This window comes from Vespa velutina, chromosome 5 (genome assembly GCF_912470025.1).
Source record: "Vespa velutina chromosome 5, iVesVel2.1, whole genome shotgun sequence".
Lineage (NCBI taxonomy): Eukaryota > Metazoa > Arthropoda > Insecta > Hymenoptera > Vespidae > Vespa > Vespa velutina.
This window is the reverse complement of record NC_062192.1, coordinates 6,797,750-6,819,923: the sequence shown is the minus strand read 5'-3', so window position 1 is coordinate 6,819,923 and position 22,174 is coordinate 6,797,750. Positions and strand designations below refer to the sequence as shown.

Genomic DNA, 22,174 nt, shown 5'->3' with positions numbered 1-22,174 from the left:
TATATTTATATGATAAAAAGTTCGAAAGAAGAATTTCGTAATATATATTTAATTAAGAAATTTAATTATAAATTTTTTGTATTATTATTTCCTTTATAAATAAATAAAAATATATATATAAAAAAAAAAAATATATATATATATATATATATTCATATGTTTTCGTTTTTATTTTTTAATGTTATAAAGACGTACAAAAACATTATCAGTCAAGAGATTTCTTTTCATTTTGTTGAGTTTTGTTTGTTGTCCAAGAAAATCTATATGTACGTATATATGCGTATGCGATACATACGTGCGAGGTGTAATATAATAATACATAAATTCGACCTCTTTTTAAGAACGAGATTATACAAGTTTCTCTTCTAAACAGAAAATAACATAAATGAATTGTTTTAATTTCGAACAATTACGATTTTCACGTTTTTTTCTCATCATTTCCTTATATTCCTTCCAACTGGCTAATTCTTGAGTATTTCTTGGACCCCACTCATCCGAGGGACTGAAAGAGTTTATGATCATCTAAAATCACAAAATAATTTTTCCTTGTTTTAATACAATTTAACATTTATATATTATTATTATATATATATACTTATATTATATACTTATATATATATATATACATATATAAATATATGTATATATATGTATATATATATATTAAATAAAATTTAAATTATTATACTTCTGGCATGCCCAAATTCCGTTTTCTCATTATAGTATAAATCATCCAAAAAGGTATTTGTAATACACCAAATGCAAGTAGCGACCATCCGGCAGCTAAAATTTATAAAAAATATGTAAAATTAAAATTATCTGGAACAATATTATAAATAATAATATTATAATTTGATTACTATAATATTAATAATATTATAACTTTATTATCATAAAAGTATACTTTTAGTATATGAAATATGTAATAATAGAGTGTTAGCATATGTTATTATATAATAACACAACATATATACATATATAACACAACATATATGTATATATATATATATATACATATGCATATGTATATATATGTATATATATATATAATAAAATTTATTATAAAATTACTATACATTTACTTTAAATTTAAGTTAAGATTAAATTTAATTATTCGCAAAATAATTGAATCATATTACTACTTTTTGTACTCAATATACATAATAAAAACTATAATAATAATAATAATAATAATGCAAACCATATGCGCTTGAAGGATATAAGACACCAGCATAAGTTAACGGTGTCAGTCCAATGATAGTATAAATTAAAATAGTTGCTAGAAGGAGTGGCGTGATTACACCCCAACAAATTCTCCAATAAAGCGATGGCCTTCTTTTCAACATGTATTCAACATCGTCTAAGAAATTTTCTAATCCATAAATCCAAAAGAATCCAGTCACTTCGAGCGTAGCCAAAACGAAAACAATAAAGGAACCAGCGTAATAATCGACCAGGCCTAATATAAATTGGCCACCCTGTAAATAATTAATATTTCTTTATTATATTAAAAAAAATTCAAATTGTATAGATATTTTCAAAGTTAGTTGATTTAAATTATTTTCTAATTTTTTTTTTTTATTTTACATATCGAAATTTAAAATATTTTCTTATATAACTTTTATTTATATTAAATAATATAAATAAAAGTAATTCATATATATATAATAAAATAATATATATTTTTCTAATCTTAATAATTAAATTGAAAATCAAAAAATATATTTATGTATTAAATATATATATTATTATCGTTATTATTATATTATACTACTATATAATTATAATCATAATATAATTTATAGTATAATATTATAGTATTATATTGTATTATAATATATTATAATATACGCTAAACTATATTTTATAAACATAAAACTGTAAATATACTAATATTAGTATACATATATATATATATAGAGTATTATAGAATAATATTAGTATACACTATAATATAATACATTATAAATGATTATAGTAATATATTAAACAATAGTCACTCACCGGTGTGCAATAAACAGTACCACAGAAGAATCCAACGATAGACGTACCAAGTACAATATGCCAATGCTTACAGCTTGGAAATTGATCACTGATTATAGTAACAATTCCTCCAACGAGTGCAATGGCACTTCCGATTCCAAGAACGAATAACATTAGAAAAAATAATATAGAGAATAACTATAACAAAATAGAAAAATAATATTAAATACATAATTAATTAAAACCACGGTCGTATCAATCGATAAATTCTCATCTTTACTATGTAAATAGTTTCATATATACATATAAATTCATAATTAAATGTATATCTATTTACTTCGTTATGAGTTAAACAAATGGACTGTAAGTATCTATAGTATATTAATCGTATCTTAGAAATACGATGATTTGTATTCAACAAAGCGGAACAAAAAATTTTTAATGGCGTCAGTGCTTAGAAAGAAACTATCATTTGATCTAATTATCTTGAATACCTTGAGAATTCAAAGGATATATCTCACTCATTCTCTCTCTCGCATAAATAACGAATAATTTACACATCTGTTTCTTTTCTCTTGTAATTCTAGAATAATTGTAAAATACTTGTACAATATTTAAAAAAAAAAAAAGAAAGAAAGAGAGAGAGAGAGAAAGAGAGAACAAAAGAAAAGAGAGTAACAAAAGAAAAAGCGAAATCGATCGAACGAATCGATATCTAAATAAAACTTACATTTGGTAAGACCGTAAATTTCGCAATGGCGTCTGGATAAGAAACGAAGGCCAATCCAGTCCCGCCGCGGACAACATTGCTGATATCATCGGTGCCAAGTTCATAAGCTAAATTACCAAGTATCCCAAAAATAGTAAAACCTGCCATTAGGCTTGTGAAGGTGTCTAAAGTAGTTACAACCATCACATCTCTAAAAATTTGAAAAAATTATAATCATTAGTTTATTCTCTCATAATATAATTGTATGTTTAATTGGACCTCTATCGCATGTTACATAAGTGCGATTTTTTTTATAGTGCCTTGAGTAATAAATAATCCCTGGATTTTTAGTATTTTACATATAAACTATAATATTATACTTTGTTATTACTTTGCTATAATAGATTATAGTAGCAACAACTCATTATATTAATAGCTCATATTAAGAATAAATTATTACTATGATAAGACTTATCATAGCAAGAATTAGCATAAATTATCTGTTACTATAAGATAACATTACTACTATATAGTATCATAATACAGCATTAGAGTGAGAGTGAGAGAGAGAGAGAGAGAGAGAGAGAGAGAGAGAGAGAGAAAGTATAAGTTATTACAGCACAGCATATTAAGTATATATAATGTGCACATATATATATATATATATATATATACACGGAATTACTATTATTTAATAACAACATGAAAAAAAATTTGCAAAATTCTACTTTTAAAACAATATTACTTATCACCCAACTCAGTAATAAATCATAAGTACGTAAAAAGAAAAAGAAAAGAAAAGAAAATTTCTCCAATTTTATGAAGATCGTTCTTAATATAAAAAAAATCTTCCATAAACCTTATTATCTTATAATTATTAAAAATAATAACCTGTAGATATTGTGTTTAAAGTCGTTGTAAGACGAATACATGACGACACCACCAAAACAAACTGACAGTGAAAAGAAACACTGTGTCACAGCAGCGTACCAGACATTTGGATCGAACAGTTTGTCCCACTTCGGTTGAATAAAGAAAATTATCCCGTTGCTTGCTCCCTTTAAGGTCACCGCCCTGATCAACAAAGCTATCATGATCACGTATGGGAATATTGCGAGGAAGTAGGCTGCCTTGCCAGAACTTTTAACTCCACGTGCAAGGACAGCAAAGATACTTGACCAGGCGACTAACAAGCAAAGAAGTAATTTCCAATCGGGTAGACCCAACCCGTTATCAATATTAGGTATCTCCTTCAATACCGTTTTTCTGTACAACAAAAGAAAATATTATCAATGTGCGAATAATATTATTCCAAAATTTGTGATGAACAAAAAAAAAACACAAATATAAGGATATTAACATAGCCCAATGAGGAAAAGAAAAATTTTGATCAGATACATTAAAGATTATACCTATGTATTCTTCGATATGTTTGATTACAAAAAAAAAACATAGATCACCTCTAGATTTGTATATATACTGATATGAAGATATTATAATTTAATAAGTTTATTATGATCTTTCAATTATGATTTTTTAGGGAAAAAATTGAAGATCGTGAGTGTAATCCGAATTTATATTCAATTCTAAGATCTAATATGTGATTTATTTATTTTTATATTAAAAATTTTTAATTTTTAATTTTTAATCGACGACCTGTTAAATCAGAAATTTGTTATGCCGTATTTCCATAACTTCAACATGATAATGAGAATAAAATTATTGCTATTTTTATTATTAGCATCTCAATATATTCAAGAATAAATATAATAATTTAGGTAACAAAATGTTATTTATTTTGATCAATGTAATATCGAATTTGTAAAAGATTACATCAAGATTTTTGATAACGATCAAGCAAAGGTTATAATTGAAGTAATTAACGTTTCTGATTCATCGAGATATACTCCTTTTATATACCACGTCATGTAATCAATAACGTATTTAGATATTTATAAATTCAATAGCCTTCTGAATAAAAACGTACGTAGTTACAAGAAAGATATTAATTGGATCTTTTGTTAATCTTTACTGAGTTATGTTAAGTCGTCATAATTATGCAAGATGAAGTGCTACTCTCAATGTTCTACACCATATCTGTATATATCATATAAGTGGAAAAAAAATATTAATACGTTTGCGATAATAATATGTTTGCATCCTGTAAGACCGGATCTCAAAACGTCAAGTCAGTATAAGTCATCCTTTTACTTTTTTTTTTACCTCACCGTTATATTTATCATCTTCCCCGTTTATCCTTAACATTTTTCGATATTACAATCAGATCTTCATACGTTGATACGTGTAATCAGAAATAATACTTACGTGAAATAAAATTCAGCGGAACTTCTCTTGTCCGTACCATTGCGAAATGTCGCATTTTCAGCTTTTACGGAATCAACGCACGTATCTCCCCATTCGATAAGACATGTGGACCAAGGTAGCTGTGAATGAAAGCTACCGATCAAATAATACAAGGTCATTGATATCAAGGAACAATAATAAGTACCAACGGCAACCATAGAAAACATTTGGGCCCAGCCAACACCACGAAAAGCTGGCACTAGTCGTGAAAATGCACATATAAAACAAACAGAAAACAAAAAAAGAAAACAAAAATAAATTAATTATACTATTATCTAGCTTTGTTATTAGAGTTAGAATTAGTTACAGTAGGATAATACCTGCGGACCACATTTTAACGGAGGATCTACTGGTGAATTGACCTAATATCATTTCCAAATAATAAAATGGTTTCCCAACGACAAAAAGGACGATTATGTAGGGTATTAGAAAGACACCTCCGCCATTTTCGTATGCCGTGAATGGAAATCTCCAAACGTTGCCGAGACCAATCGACATGGCGATGCAGGACATAAGAAATTCGATACTATTGCCCCATGTAGCTCTTTCAACGTTTTTCTCTATTATCGTCTTTCAACATTATTATTTTTATTATAAAATTTTTTAACAACTTTCGAAAAATAGAAATTACTATTTGATTATTTAAAAAAAAAATATATAAAAAATTAGACAAAAATATAAAATAATACAACTTTACCATTTCTTCCATCACGATTGTTGATTGAATAACTTTTCTGTTATCTTCGACGCCATAATTTAAGTTAAAATTATCGTCGTTCTAAAAAAATTAAATCAACAAAAAAATATGTTAAGTACTTTTTGCTTTAATAAAAACTATATACATAGTTATTATTAAATTTATATTTCAAATCTGAACTTACTTTTTCAATCTTTTTTGAATTTTTAAAGTTACTATTAGTCTGACCATTAGTTCTGCCATCATCTCCAACAAATGCCAGATTATGTTTACCTGCCTATAATAAAAAAAAAGTAAATAAATAAAATAAGAATGAACATTAATTTAATATTTTTCTTTCATTGAAATTATAAAAAAAAAATTATTGTAATTGTTGAAACAAATTAAATAAAATCATGAGAAAAAGAAATTCATTTTAAAATTATCTATCAGTTTGATATTAACGATCAAATTGTTTTCTCTCAACGATTTTTTTTTTATTATTATTATTGTTGTTGTCGTTGTTGTTATTATTGTTATTGTTGTTATTCTTATTGTTGTTGTTATTATTGTTATTGTTGTTATTATTATTGTTGTTGTTATTATTGTTGTTGTTGTTGTTGTTGTTGTTGTTATTGTTGTTGTTTTTGTTATTATTATTGTTGTTGTTGTTGTTGTTATTATTGTTGTTGTTGTTGTTGTTATTATTATTGTTTTTATTATGATCATCCTGTCTCAGGAAATTAAATCTAATAATGGAAAGAAACAAACCGCAAAGGTCGTCGATCTTCAGGTACTAGAAGAAAATATACGCATTCATAGATCTTCAAGGACACTTTCTAAACATCTAACTTGAACGACTGTCGACAGCTATTAGGTAAATTCTATTGCGAATTCTGCGAGCATACAAAAGTATGCAAGAAAAGTTGTTTAATACGAGCAAAAAAAAATAGAGAAAAAAATAGATAAAAGAAGAATGTTGATCTATTAAATTAGCCATTAAGAAAACCAACGTTAAAAAAAAAAAGAAACAAAACATGAAATAAAAGAAAATGCCTTTCGATTTAATGACTCTTATCCAGTATAATTTTACTACTTCACACACAAGCACACACGCACACACACATAGGCAGAAGACCACGTTATTACCATAACTGAATGACAATCAAGTTATCCTTATGTTTTCAGTGAAATCTCATTCTTATGTATGCAGGTATGTATCGCATGTTTTTTATATACCTTTACCTAATTGACATTTTACATATGTATATATCTTTTGACACGATATATTAATATTGTAGTTTTTATATTGTTGACTGTATGTATTTTTCATTCTGTTTCGTTTCACATCGCGTGAGTGATTATCATCGTAATAATAGTATAATAAAGTCCAAATCTTTCTAATGTGTTTCTGATGTGTTGAAAAAAAATTATGTTTTTCTTTTATTTTTTATTGTGACAAATTAAAAATATAAAAACAGTTGAAGGAAAAAAGATGTACTGGTTGATGAACTTATTATATAAAAATAAAGAAAAATAGACGGATAAATAAATAAACACAAATTATATAATATATAATATATAAAAAATATATATAATATATATATTCTATATATAATATATTATAGAGGTTATTTTCATAAATCATATATTATATATATATATATATATATATATATATATATATATATATATATATATATATATAATATACGATTCATGAAAATAGTTTTAAGTCCTTTGCTTGTATTTAGGAGTTAAATCTTTTGGTTTCCAGGCAACTGCCATAAATCATTAAGCTATTCAGGCCTTGTCCCTTAAGTCTTTTAAAATTTCTTCACTCATTCAGGAAATGCTTATCCTTCGCAATAACATTCGTCTTCTTGTTATTACAATGTAAAAGTTCTTTATAAATTAATACTTTCTATAACCTTACTGACTATTACCTCCTTATCTCTTATTTTAGATAAACTTGGAGTCTAAGTCTAAAATATGACCAATTGATCTGTTGTCTTTTTCAATTTCTTCCTTCAGCTAATCCTTAACTCCAATAAATCTTTACAATACAATATTCCGCAGAGTATCTTTAAACTAAAATTGATAAAATTGATAAAATTTATATTTTCAATTCTTGAAAATTTTCCGAGTATCAACTTCAACAGTATCCAATAGATTAAAGATAAATTTTAATAAATAACTGCAGTATTTTTTTATTGAATAATTCTGACATTATTTAGTGGTCAACTCCGATAATTTTATACTATTATAAAATGATACTAAAAAAATATCAATGTTATTTATTGAGTAATTCAAAACTATACTATTACAAAAAAAAGAAAATAGCGTCTTATTTATTTAGAAATAATATTTCAAAATTATTATGATACTTCGAAAAATGTCAGCATTATATGTTGTTCTTAACTCAATATCGTATGATTACAGAAACGTACATTACTTTGTTGCTTATTTTGACATAAAATATTAAAGTTTTTGACAGTATTTATTGACCAACCCAGTAATACAATTACCAAAAATATTGACATTACAGTCCAACTCATTGTAAAAAAAATTATATTATTGTAAAAAAAAAAATACTATTTAAACTATAAGATACTGAAAATGGGTTTCTTTTTGTCTCCGATATTATTTATTAACCAATTTAAAGGTCAATCCAAGTTATTATTTAATATTATATTAAATAATAACTTATACTAGTTTATATCTATAACAATAAATTAAGCATCTCGTAACAGAACGAAGAGCCGGTTTAACAGCTCCACAATCATTTTTAATCATATTTACTGGCTGACCAATTTGATGACTTTACAGGTTTTTCAATTATACTTCATTTTTTATTTTTGTTCTTTTTTTATCTTTTCTCTCTTAACATAAATTTTGTGTTCTCGGGAATACAAGCTTCTTAATTTTCCTTTTTCTTCCTCAATTTTGTCTAATTAATACATTAGAGATCAGATAAAAAAGCAAAGGATATAAAAAAAAGAACGGAATGTAACGTCTTTGAAATTATTCCTTTCACTATTTCTACGTAACTTCTATCAAAGTAGACATCGCGGACTTAAGTAACTCTCATCTACGTAATTATGGGATATTCAATACATGTAACTGACATCACTCTTTTAAATATATATATATATATACATATATATATATATACGTATGTATGTATATATAATTATGTATATATAATATATATATATATATATATATATAATTGTATATAATATATATAGGTCTCCAAACTGTTAAAGAATGCCAAGATGTCGATCTAATGCAACTTTGTTTATATATATGTGTCATGTGCCACTTGAAAGAAATAAATCAATTTCTTTCATTATCGGTCATATTTATTCATAAAGCAACCAAATTCAAGTGCCACGTGAAAGAAATAAATCAATTTCTTTTATTTAATCAACCATTTTCGAATTTTTTATGGTATTATACAAGAAACAACCAAATCCGTTTAATAATGAAACCTTCTTCTTCTAAAAATTACGAGAAAGAGAGAAAGTAAAAAAATTCGTTTTCTTCTTTGACTGATCTCGGTTGTAAAGATTACGTGAGAAAAAAGAACAAGAGAAATAATCAAATAAAATAAAATAAAAAAAGGAAAAATATAAAGAAAAAAAATGGATCGGGATCGTATGAAAGCCCTCCGTTTCTTCCTTTCGAATATACTTTATGTTCGATTAAATTTAAAGAATTTTGAGAAACCGAAATCCGAAAGAAAGTTGACCTTCATGTTTTAAAATCTTTTGTATAGACATAAAAAAAAAAAACATAGAAAAATTTTGTATACTTCATTTTTTATTTTTCTCTAAACCTGAATTTTTTTTTTCATAGCATTAGAATACTTTTTTTATATCATAACATATAGAGATTATATCTTTTTTATAGTATTATTTTCTTTTACAAATATTATAAACACAAATAAAATATTTCTCTATAATTTTTCATTTTTTCTGTTCATAACATTAGGATAGTATTATTATATTCTTTTAATGATATTATTAAAAAAAAACAAATTTTCTATATTTTTTCTTTTATTGTGTGTTTCTTTTCATCTATTATGTGTAGAATATTTCTGTTAATTTTTGTTTCCAAATATTATATATACAAAGATAGAAAAAATGAAGAAAAAAATGAAAACCGTGATATAACTAAATATCTTGAAAATATTTTCAATCATATGTGTGTGTGTGTGTGTACGCGCGTGCGTGCGTGTGTGCGCGCATGTATACATGTTTGTATATATTTCAATTTTATTTCGTCGTAAAATTTATAAAAATCAAGAAATTCTCGTCATTCCCGAAAAGAAAATAAAAAATAAGCCAGGTATAAAGATTTTATTATGCGAATAATATACAACACATACTATACATATGTATGTATATACCTGTATTTCAAAACTAGATTATTATCGTCTGAGTAGAATCATTAGTGTGAAACAGGACACGTTTAACTATTCCGTTTACGTTATGAATCTGACGAGAGATTATATTTCCAGAATCGTACTATCGCAAAATTTGACAAGCAATGCTGATAAATCGACTATCAAAATGATTAATATATACCTATTCTTATTATTTTTGCAATAAATTTAAAATTCGAAAAACGAAACAGAAATTAACAATTTCTGATAATTTCAATCAAATTATCGATTTTAAATATTCGATCGAATCGCCATATATTTTCTTTTTTTCTTCTTTTTTTTAATTATTATTATCATTATTATTATTATTATTATTATTATTATTATTATTATTATTATTATTATTATTATTATTATTTTGTATGTTTCTTCGAGTGCATAAATGCTCAGTCATAAATGTTTTAAGGCGTTTGTGAGAACCGGACATACTTCTACATGAGATATTACAAATCAATTATTCTGTATTCGAAATTATTTAAACGATCTTTTTTAGAGCTTACGGAACAACAAATTTAACTAGAAGTCCAAAAAAAAGTATCGTAAAGGAGTAATTATTTATTAAAATCATCTAAAAATTGTTTGCCCATTCTTAAGAACATTTCAACCCACCTTATAAAATTTTTGTCAATCCTAAAATCTTTTGGGCGACCTTGTATTTTGATCTTACACAAGATTGCAATCGAGTCAGTAAAAAAAAAGAAAAAAAAGAAAAGAAAAAGATTTTCCTTAACGAGACATCTGAGTAAACATTGTGATGATTTCTTCGTATTTCTTCTCTTTTTCTTCTTCTTTCTTTTCTTTCTCCTTAAGTTCCTTTCAAGATAGACACAACAACAAGAAAACGTGAATATTATTTCTGAATGAACGTAAAACGTGATGAACCATAACGTTAATATTTTTCATTGATCAAAGCGAAAGTAAGAATTGTCATTATGTGGAATATTCACAAACACAGCGATGGAATGTATGTCTGATCATCTGTAATAACTTCAATTCGATCAATCAATCGATTATCGATCGAATTTTTTTTCGTTCTTTTTTGTATGATAATCGTAAGATCTCGTCATAGAATCTTGACGAAAAGAGAAAAATTAGATTTAACATTCTATTCTCTTTTCTTTTTTTCTTTTTTTTTTTATTTTTTTATTATCGGAGATATATTATTTATATATATATATATATATATATATATATATATATATATATATATATATATATATATAACACTTTGTCCACTGACACAGTAATAAATTAAATTTTAAATATATTAATAATATTTATTATTAGACACAAATAATACTACTTGCAAAAGTATATTTTGCATATTTATTATTAAATAATTATTTTAAAATAATTATTTTAAATATTTATCATATAATAATAATAATAATTAATAATATTAATTAATAATTTATAATAATAATAATTATTATTATTATTATTATTATTATTATTATTATTATTATTATTATTATTATTATTATTATAAAAATTTCAATATATATAAGAAACACATCTACCATAATTTCATGATTATCACGTAAACGACACAGCTCTTACAACAATATAAAAATATATATATATAAAAGTATATATATACAATTTAATGCTAAACATATATTATATCTATATATACAATTTCATATAGTATTAATACAAATATAAAAATAAATTTATATTAAAATAATAAATTATGTAAAATTATAAAAAAAAAATATATAAATACCAGGTGAGATTCTTACCTTTGCCATTTTTGTCTTTCAAATGAATAAATTGATGAGTAACGACGTATCCTTGGTGAAGAATTAAAACGAAGAAGAAAAGAAATACCAAAATGACGGGGGAGAAAAAAATAAATAATAAAAAAGAAAAAAAGAATCGCAGTCGTCCTTGAAGTGATGAAAAAACTCAAAGAAAATTACTTGACTTTAGATGATCTTGTAAAAAAAAAACACTGATTTTATGTTTAAACTTGTCTCGACATTTTGACATTCGTACTCACACGTGTTATTTGCGTGAGAGTATTACCTACTTGAGCACGGAACAACCACTGACTGCTTCACGATCGTTCTTGTAGACCTGTCACGAAGGTGCTCCTTCGAAAGTAGTAGGGATAACCGAACTATCACCATGATCGAGTACAACGAATCAAAACTCGATCGAGAAGGGGAAACTCTGTCTCATCTGGAACCTATACCATCACACTTTACTTTCATTGTGTTGGAATATTTCTTATTGAAATCAACTCTTCTACAGTGAGTCACAAAATTATTCTGTACACCCTACAAATTTTAAGGTATATGAAAAATAAAATGATAATACCTATATATATATATATATATATATATATATATATATATATATTATTTTATAAATATATGTGTATATATATTATTTTATTTTATTTTTAAAAAATATAGAACATTTAAACTTTGAACGAATAAAACTAATTAATAAAAAAATATATATATATCATCGAAATTTGAAAAAGAAAGTAAAGTTAAACGTCTCCGCGCATAAATTACATTTATAAAATTATTGGCATTTATAGTAAGACTTAACAATTTTATTATACTTAAAATTTCGTATATAACTGCAAACGTTTGAAAAGAGGTATTCTTTTCGTCCAATTATGTCTACCAAATTATGTTCTTTGTTGCATTGATTCTACTGTGTTATTTATTTATTTTTTTTTTCTTTGCTTTCAAATGAAGAATTTATTACAGGAACTATGGACGAAATGATATACTTTTATAAAAATTTAATATTTGAAAAAATAATTTAAAAGAAAGCGCTAAAAAAAAGACCATTCTAAATACGTTTCAATTGCATCAAGATAACGAATGACATCACAAACACAAATGAAAAATTTTACAATCATATAAAAATGATAGTTCTCAAAATACTCATAAACACACCTCGATCACATTGGATTTAAATACAATTGAAACGATCTAGAACAGACTTAAGATAAGAAAATACGTGAACATGATATCATTAACGGATTTACAAAGTACACTGATGAGAAGAGAGAATGACAAAATATTGAAGAAAATTATTTGAAAACAAAAAAAATCATATATATAAAAGAGTTAACGCCAAAGAGATTTGGCAAATGTAATTAAACAAAAAGGATACCTAGCATATACGAAATATTAATTACTAAATTGTTAAAAATTAATTATTGATAAAAATATTAAATTGTACAACGTGTAAAAAAATTTTTCGATCGTAATTACTACACGAAATTGTTTAACTTTATTTTTTTTTTCAACTTTAGATGATACAATTTTTTTTCAAAGTCTAAATGTCATTAGCTTAAAGTCTAAATATTATATATCTTTATTATGAATTTAAAAATAAACAATAGAAAAAAGAAATACTTTTTATTATTTTTTATATTTTTCATAATCTTCTCAATTCTCTGTGCCAATAATTTTGTGACATACTGTATATAGTTCGTTCACTCCGCAAGGGAAACCGGTAGATTGGTTGGTACAGAAAAAAAAGATCTGTTGGATCCTTAGTAGTCTCATTAGTACAAATTTTTGAATTTGAATGGTTGATAAGTGAAAAGAATGTTGTTTTTGTTTGTTTTCATTAATAATAACGTGTGTAATGTATCATATATTATTTAATTATATATATTTTATTATATATATATTTGTTTTGTTATGGATTATTTTTTTATAGCACAATAAAAGAAATCAACAAAAAAAACGATGTTTGTAATCTTCAATTAGATTTAGAATTTAAGAAAATAAAATAATATTTGCAGATTACATTTTAACAAAAGGTCTATTATGAATTATATATTGTATAATTATTTTCATAAATAATATTTATTTCTATTTATATTTTGTTTATATTATATTTTTATTTTTATTATCATTTTATATTTATATTTTATATATAATTATACATAAATTTATATTAATTCATCGTATCACATTAATTCATTTGAGTTTACAATAATTTATAATAGAAATATAATGTAATTTAATTACATCAATAATAAATTGTTACTTTTTCTAACTCTCATTTAGAATGAATAATTATTTTTAATAATATAATTGTATGTAAGTAAAAAAGTCGAGATGACCATTTTCAAGACTGGTAGAATGAAAATTATTTTATAATCTTCTTTTTTTATTTTTATATTTTTAACCAATCACATCAATGAACAGGTATAAACAGAGATGACTGGTCCGATCAGAGGTCTTCTAAAAAAAATTTGTCGGAATCGTGAACGGTTTAGTCCTTGGGGCAAGACATTCTTCAGGCAAAGAGCTAGGGGAATACCTGCGAACTTGGGTTGCATTCTAATTGGTCAAAGTTTCTTAGTGGTGAAGGGAGACCGAAAGAAAACAGAAAAAAGAACCTTCCTTGAGAAACGAGCAAGAAAATTTCTAGTTCTAAATGTGATTTAAAAAAAAAAAGAAATCAGCAAAAACATAAATTTAAAAAATAAATGATAACAAAATAACGCATTTACAAAATAAATATTGGTAATAAAAAAAATATCCGATGAACTTACATAATAAATATAATTTTAGCTTATTGTATATATAATATCATAATATTATAATACATAATATATAATATCATAATATTATAATACATAATAACATATTATATCCATATAATATTATTGTATATATATAATATTAATATATCAGTATTAATATTAATATTTATAATATTAACACTGTTATCATAATATTATAAAACACATGACAGAAAAAAACAATATACATAATTTATAATATTATGTATATATATATATATATATATATATATATATATATATATATATATAATATTATACACACATAATAGATCAAAATATTATACACACACATACATGTGTGCGCGCACACGCACGCACGCATAAAAAAAATAAAAGATAAAAAATACTGTGGTCTCAATTAACATTTTCCTTTTACTTCTCCTTCTATCTGTAGAAACGAATGCAATCAAGGTCATCTACAGTAAGCAATGTAATAATTCCGTTATATAACAAAATGAGATTGAAAGAGAAGTTGCATATCTGTCTCTCGAAATTATACAAGAAATAAACAATATAAATAGATGCGTAAGAAGTAATATACATTATCGAGAGTGACTTCGATGATAGCATAAAACATGTCGCAGTATATTCGTCGTCAAAATGACGATGGTCAAATGGCGTGGTCGACCTCGAAGAGACACATCAAAGGGATGAGAGAGAATTTACATGGGTGAAAGTAAACCGGTAAACCGGCCATATCTGACCGTAACTAGTTAAATCTATGGTTCGTGAAACAAATCGTATCCATGAATCAACACATATAGTATATATGTACAAATATATGTATATGTATATACATATATATTTGTGTATATATATATATATATATATATATACACATATATACACATATATATATATATATTGTGAAATCATGTTTATTAATAACACATACATCTATACGTAGAACATACATTCATATACGAAAAAATTATCATCGAAGATAAATATTAATTTAAAATGTAGATCATTATCCATAATTTATCGATCTATGAACAATTCGTTAGATGTAATAATTAACCTCGAATATTTTTCTTTTTAAACATTGTTTGCTTTATCTTACTTTATCTTTTTTTTTCTTTCTTCAAAATATACGCATTATCATACATATACATTATGTATGCACACATACATCATCGTACGATTGATAATAGACAAGATAACGTATTATGACAAACGAGTACATTTGTCCTGATAGATCTCTATTTGATCTAAACCCGTGTGAGCCTTATCGGTTTTTATTACATCGACTTATTATTAGACTAAAAAGTAGAATTAACAATCTAACGACCATCTCTGTCTATACGAAAATCCACAAACGAGTTTGTTAAGGAAAGAATCGCAAACAATCATTAATGATAAAATGAGAAAATCGAGGAACACATACATACGCCTATTTAAGTAAGGGTATAGAAGGATTTTATTTACCGTAACTGACGCGCGCTAACATCTTTGTATATCTGTTTACGTGTAGGTGCGCGCACATGCGTGTGTGTGTGTGTGTATGTGTGTGTAAATATATATGTATATATAAGTCTCTTTCATCAAACCGGAATACAGTTTTATCAGTTGCACTTGATCTTTTTCATTTATTTAAGCTTGGTTGACTGACTGTGACTATGAAATTTCTAAATATCTTTTCTTTTTTTTTTGTTCTATAGCGCGCCATAGAAATATATATATATATATATATATATATATATATATATATATATATATATATTAAGACATATTTATTAAGCACATCGAAAATAATAAACGATGAATGTCTAACTCAGTAAAAAAAAAAATTTTTTTAAGTGAAAATATAGATCTCCACATATTTATATATACCTATTATTTGATCAGTATTAAAATCTACCATTGTTAAAAATGTTTAACGATATAGAACCGACACGTCCAGACGATTCATAAAGAAAAAAATATTATTTATATAGATCAATTTTATTTGATTTTTTTTTGAAAAAAATAAATTAAAAAAAAAAATGATTTTATAACATGTTTGATTGTCTATGTGCATGTGTATCTGCGGATTTCATAAATTATGTTAAATATATGACTTCCTTGATATTAGAATACTAATTTATTTTTATAGTTTTCAATTGTCCTTTTGTAAAAAGAAACATAATAACGAATATATATATATATATATATATATATATATATATATTTTCTTAGTAATAAATAAAAAGAAGTAAAAAATATAAAAAAAGAAAGACAGAAAATGAACGTATATAGATATGTATATTTTTAAATACTTATTTCAGACATTTTATATATAGGTATATATGTATATCAGAAATCTTATACATATGTATGTATGCATGCATAGTACAGGACGAATCAAAAGTTCCTTGGTGAACTAAACATTTCTAAGTGATCTTAAAAATTAATTATTCTTTTTTAATGTTAATTCTTATAAATTTCTATAAATCTCTTATTAAATCTTATAAATCTCTAAACTTTAAAAAAGAAGGATCTAAAGAGTCTTGAAAAAGAATATAATTGATTTTTAAAATCGGATAGAAACTTTTTCTCCGCACTTTCTCGTATATTTTTACATGTGATATTTTAGGTCTATTTATATACGGGCATGCATGTATAACAGAAATCTTATAAATGTGTACATATATATATATATATATATATATATATATATATATATATATATATATGTATATATATATATATATATATATATATATATACATATATGACATAAACTTATACTGCTGAGTATTACTGAGGTCAAATAGATGAAAAAAGTTCATATAAACTTAGGTCCAAAAATGCTTTATCGAAAAAATATATATGCTGTTTGGTCCCATACTTCTTTTTTGTGTATGCGTTTAATAAATCTATTCTAAGAACGGAAAATTATGTGCACACGGGAATATACAGATATTATATCTATATAATGTAAGTCTAATATTACGAGTCATAATTCATAATTTGACGATGAGATGTATCTTTAAAGACAGATACAAATAAATTAAATCTTCTAACCATAAATAAGATGTTAATTACATTTTTCGACTGTCTGAGATTAAGATAGAAAAATAAATCCATTTGATACATTTAAGCTGTTTATTTACTAAATATATAAGTAAGTACATATGAAAGGGAATTCCATGTACATCATAAACAGTGATGGATTTATTCATAGACTATGTAGGAGGTCTCTTCGAGTCTCGAAAGACTGGGGCTCAATCACTACACAATCAAGATATAGATTTATATTATATAATAAATTTAATTTAATATATAATGGTCAATATATCATTTTTATTTATACATTTTGTTATTACGTATTTTTCAATTTATCATTTACGTGAATAATTGAAACGAGAAAATATAGATATATTATAGATAATTGATTTATTTTAATGGCTACCCAAAAACTATTAACGCCTCAGGCCTCTTGAAAGTTAAATCCGCCAGTAGACATGAATGCACGATCGAGTGTTTGTACACCAAATATGCAAGCCATAAAATCGACTAGAATGGAAAATGATCCTGAATTACATTTTTTTCTACTCTTATACATTTTTTTTGTGGTTGATATCTCTACCGAGATATCAGACATTTTATCAGACTCGATAGTTACACTATTAAATTTTGTACTATGAATGAGCAAAAATGAAATGGTTATTAATTAATTCGAATAAATATTACGAAAAAACAAGAAGGTGAATTTTTTTATTAGAAATTTCATTTATTAAAAAAAGGCATCGATCATTCTCGAGATATAAGAAATATAATTTATTTTCATATGGATTAAAAATAACAATATCAATTCATTTAATAATCAATAATTGATTTTAAATAATTAAGGTAATTGTTTGTAAGAAATAAAATGTGAAGAGAATAAAAATTTTATACCGTATAAACAGAGTATATTTTTATATTTGAAAAAATTATTAATTCGATTAAAAGAAGCATATATTTGTCTTAAAAACTTTTTTACATTTATCACTGCGTTTACAATAAAATAAAAACGAAAAATATCGTCATCTTCGAAAATATTTCTTTATTTTCTTTCAAAGTAATAAACAATAACACAAAATGGAATTAAATTTTAATTAAATTAAATATTCTCTATTTGTATAAAAATTCTCAGAATTTTTTTAAGATTGTTCAACTTTCTGTAATTTAAAAAAAATTTTTTTTCTTTTTTTTTACTTATAAAATATATTAAAACAAACAACTTTTTCTAATGGAATTTTTCTATATCTGTAAATAACTTTTAAAAAGAAAAATAAATAAAAACGAAAAATGATGGAGTTTTAAAAGATATTTTTTTTCACTCTCTTAGAATAAAAATGAATATCAACAAAAATGGCGTTTCAGTCAGAAAAAAATTCTCTTCGTATATTTCACTTCTAGTTTTATTCTAATTTCATTCTAATTTTGGGGATTTCCGGATTCAAGATATTAGTAATTCTTTCGTAGAAAAAAATAAAATTGCAGTTATAAAAAAAAAATTATTATTTAATAATTTTAAATATTAAATATATAGATATAAAATGTCCACTGGGTGAGTCATGATCGATCAGACGTTAAAACCATGGTAACGAAATATGAAACAAATAGAAAAGATTCGTTCATTCAACAATACATACAGTAGTTAATCATAATACTCTTTTAATAATTGTTAAATAGCAGTAATCATAAAAAATCACATAAAAAAATATAATAATTACTAATTAATATTAAAATAATTTCTAATCATTGAAAATGACGACAATGGACGTCAAGGAAAGTAGCGAAGAGGAGGAAGAAGAAACACAAGATATTTCGCCGTTCAGTAAATTTGACGAAAGCATCGAAGTTCGTAATGCAGAAGAAATTAAAAGCCCTGTTAATCATCCAAGGCCACCGAGTTCAAGAAAAGGTCGAAGAAATTTTACGAACGACGGACTTGACATTTTAGAGGTTACCTCACCGCGGGAAAGGCGCGAATTTCGAAGGTAACAGCTACTCTATAATATGATTAATACTTATATCAATTTTTGTTCATATCAAAAAAAAAATTATATGAAATGAAAATTACAGTATAAATCTTATATTAGTATATAACTATATAATTGAAAAATATAAAAATAATATATATATTAAGTATAACGTACTTAATCAAGATTAACTTGCTGAGACAAATTAATAATTAAGTTTGTATAAAAAAATAAAATAATTTGTTGATGATTAATAGTTAGAATTTATTTTTTAAAATCTGTTTATAATTAAAGATACCCTGATCAAGAGAGATTCGGTAAATCATTAATGATCGGTAGCGATCCATCAGACAGCGAAGAGACAGATGACGATGATATCCAAGAATCAAGTATATCCAAACAAATGGAAATATACAATCCAAAAGAATTCGAAGATCTCAATGTATCAACCGAGTTAAAGGAACTCTTTCAGAATATTTCCAGGTATTGTAGAATTTCTTTATAATAAAAAATCACATAAAACAATATTTTTTTTCTTTTCTTCTAAAATAAGAATTAAAAACATTTATCTCATAAACTGATCATCAGGTATACACCACAAAAGATAGAATTGAATTACAAGTTGTTACCATTTATTCCTGACTATATACCAGCAGTCGGTGATATAGACGCCTTCATAAAAATACCTAGACCAGACGGAGTAGAGGATAAAATAGGTCTTGCTGTATTGGACGAACCTTGTACAGAACAATCCGACCCAGCTGTATTACATTTACAATTAAGAACTCATTGCAGAAGTGCTGGTGCACCTAGGCAAGCAGTGATAAAAAGAGTCGAGGATGCAGAAAAAAATGTTAAGGCTATAGAGAAATGGATCGAAGATATGAATCAACTTCACAGAAGTAAACATCCGCCTGCTGTACAGTTGACTAAAGCAATGCCTGATATCGACACGTTGATGCAACAATGGCCGCCGGATGTTGAAGATCAACTGAACGAGGCCCCACTTGATTTCACCATGCTCGATTGCGAATTATCACGTCTCGTTGATATTGTCTGCCATCTACTCGACATTCCTTCACATGATGGCTACAGACTTGAAAGTCTTCATACTCTTTTTACACTTTATTGCGAAATACGAAACGCAACATCGCAAAAAATATGAAAGTTTTATTTTATTTCATTTCACATCACAAAATTAATTATTATTTTATTATTATTAATAATTATTGTATATATCGTTTGTGAGTGCTAAATGTAAATTATACTTAGCATAGTATACAATCATATTAATATAAATTATATTATAAATATCATATATCATCTTTATATTAAATAAAAGTTAGCTCCTAAAGAATTATGATAATCTTAAAAAATAAATTAATTATATCTATATTTTGTTGTATATACTCCATATATAATTTATTGTCTGCTGTGTAACTTTAAAATCACATAGTTTTTGAATTTTATTTCATTTTCTTTTTTTACGCAAAATAAATTGTCATTTCATATTCAAAAAGGTTATTTGGTGAATATAAATTACACCTAGCATTATCTATAGTATAATATATAGCGTAGTATATGCTAATATAAATTATAGTATTACTTTCATGTTACATAAGTTCTGTTTTAAATGCTAACAAAACAGAAGTTATTAAGAATTATGATAACCTTATGAAAGGAATTAAGTTAATCATATCTACACTCTCTTCGTTTTATAAATATATATACATAATTTATTATCACGTATATTATATAATATAATATAGGAAGTCTTCGTAATCAACCCATTACATAATTAATTTGAAAACTCAAGTACGTTGGAAGTTAACATTTCTTTTTAATGATATTTAAACATTGATTGTGGCCAAGTCACAAATATGTATACACACACATGTATATATGTGTATATGTAAAGTAATAACGATAAGTGATAATCACGAACAAGGAAAACATGTGCAAAAAGATGAAAGAAAAATTATCAACTCTTTGAAATATTCCATCAATTCATCATTAAAAACTGTTTGACTTAAATAAACCATCAAAAAATACACATATATAAATTATACGTATTAGGTGAAATTATATAAAAATTGTTCATTATATGAATTATACATATTACGCAAATTAGACATATAGATATATATATATATATATATATATATATATGAATATTAAATAAATATAAATTATATCTGGAATTAATACATATATATATATTACACACACACACACACAAATATTAATTATGTAATTAGATATAAACACTCAAGATGGCGTCCATTAAAATATAAGCACTAACATATAATTAAGGATACGATTAATATCGACAGCAGGTCGATTGCAGGTCTGCTTTTCAATCGTCTGTTACTAATTCAATCGACATATGCAAATATACGAGACCATTCTTCTCCCGCTCCTTTCCCTTTCCGCAATATTATTCTTATCCCTTCCACGTGGTCTAGTGTTA

General features: G+C 24.8%; 2 protein-coding genes across 5 annotated transcripts; one reads left to right on the top strand and one right to left on the bottom strand.

Annotated features, from left to right (window-relative positions):
• Positions 1-147: 147 nt before the first annotated feature.
• LOC124949258 (sodium-dependent nutrient amino acid transporter 1-like) lies at positions 148-12,227 on the bottom strand. 3 transcript variants are annotated; one of them, XM_047494050.1, is made up of 11 exons: positions 11,925-12,227; positions 5,938-6,030; positions 5,754-5,834; positions 5,377-5,626; positions 5,018-5,255; positions 3,584-3,958; positions 2,714-2,903; positions 2,005-2,181; positions 1,202-1,478; positions 689-783; positions 148-522 (listed from the first exon to the last, which is right to left on the bottom strand). In XM_047494050.1, exons 1-11 carry the CDS (start codon positions 11,931-11,933, stop codon positions 349-351), a joined length of 1,959 nt encoding a protein of 652 aa, XP_047350006.1. In that variant the 5' UTR covers positions 11,934-12,227; the 3' UTR covers positions 148-348. The 3 variants fall into 3 exon arrangements, with proteins under 3 accessions (XP_047350006.1, XP_047350008.1, XP_047350007.1); XM_047494052.1 differs by lacking the exon at positions 5,377-5,626 and having other exon boundaries at positions 5,018-5,136; XM_047494051.1 differs by lacking the exons at positions 5,938-6,030; positions 11,925-12,227 and having other exon boundaries at positions 5,377-5,616.
• A 7,077-nt stretch (positions 12,228-19,304) lies between these two features.
• Positions 19,305-21,831, top strand: LOC124949273 (intraflagellar transport protein 46 homolog). 2 transcript variants are annotated; one of them, XM_047494081.1, is made up of 4 exons: positions 19,305-19,322; positions 19,511-19,722; positions 19,999-20,187; positions 20,293-21,831. In XM_047494081.1, the coding sequence occupies exons 1-4, from the start codon at positions 19,320-19,322 to the stop codon at positions 20,867-20,869; spliced, it is 981 nt and encodes a 326-aa protein (XP_047350037.1). In that variant the 5' UTR covers positions 19,305-19,319; the 3' UTR covers positions 20,870-21,831. The 2 variants fall into 2 exon arrangements, with proteins under 2 accessions (XP_047350037.1, XP_047350036.1); XM_047494080.1 differs by lacking the exon at positions 19,305-19,322 and having other exon boundaries at positions 19,388-19,722.
• Positions 21,832-22,174: the final 343 nt, after the last annotated feature.

Coding starts and splice junctions, on each gene's coding strand:
- LOC124949258 (XM_047494050.1), bottom strand. Junction 5,627..5,753: donor CAATCGTGATGGAAGAAATG/GTAAAGTTGTAT, acceptor TAATGTTGAAAG/ACGATAATAGAGAAAAACGT. Junction 2,904..3,583: donor TTTAAACACAATATCTACAG/GTTATTATTTTT, acceptor TCAAATTTTTAG/AGATGTGATGGTTGTAACTA.
- LOC124949273 (XM_047494080.1), top strand. CDS start 19,490: ATGACGACAATGGACGTCAAGGAAAGTAGCGAAGAGGAGGAAGAAGAA. Junction 19,723..19,998: donor GAAAGGCGCGAATTTCGAAG/GTAACAGCTACT, acceptor TTATAATTAAAG/ATACCCTGATCAAGAGAGAT. Junction 20,188..20,292: donor CTCTTTCAGAATATTTCCAG/GTATTGTAGAAT, acceptor ACTGATCATCAG/GTATACACCACAAAAGATAG.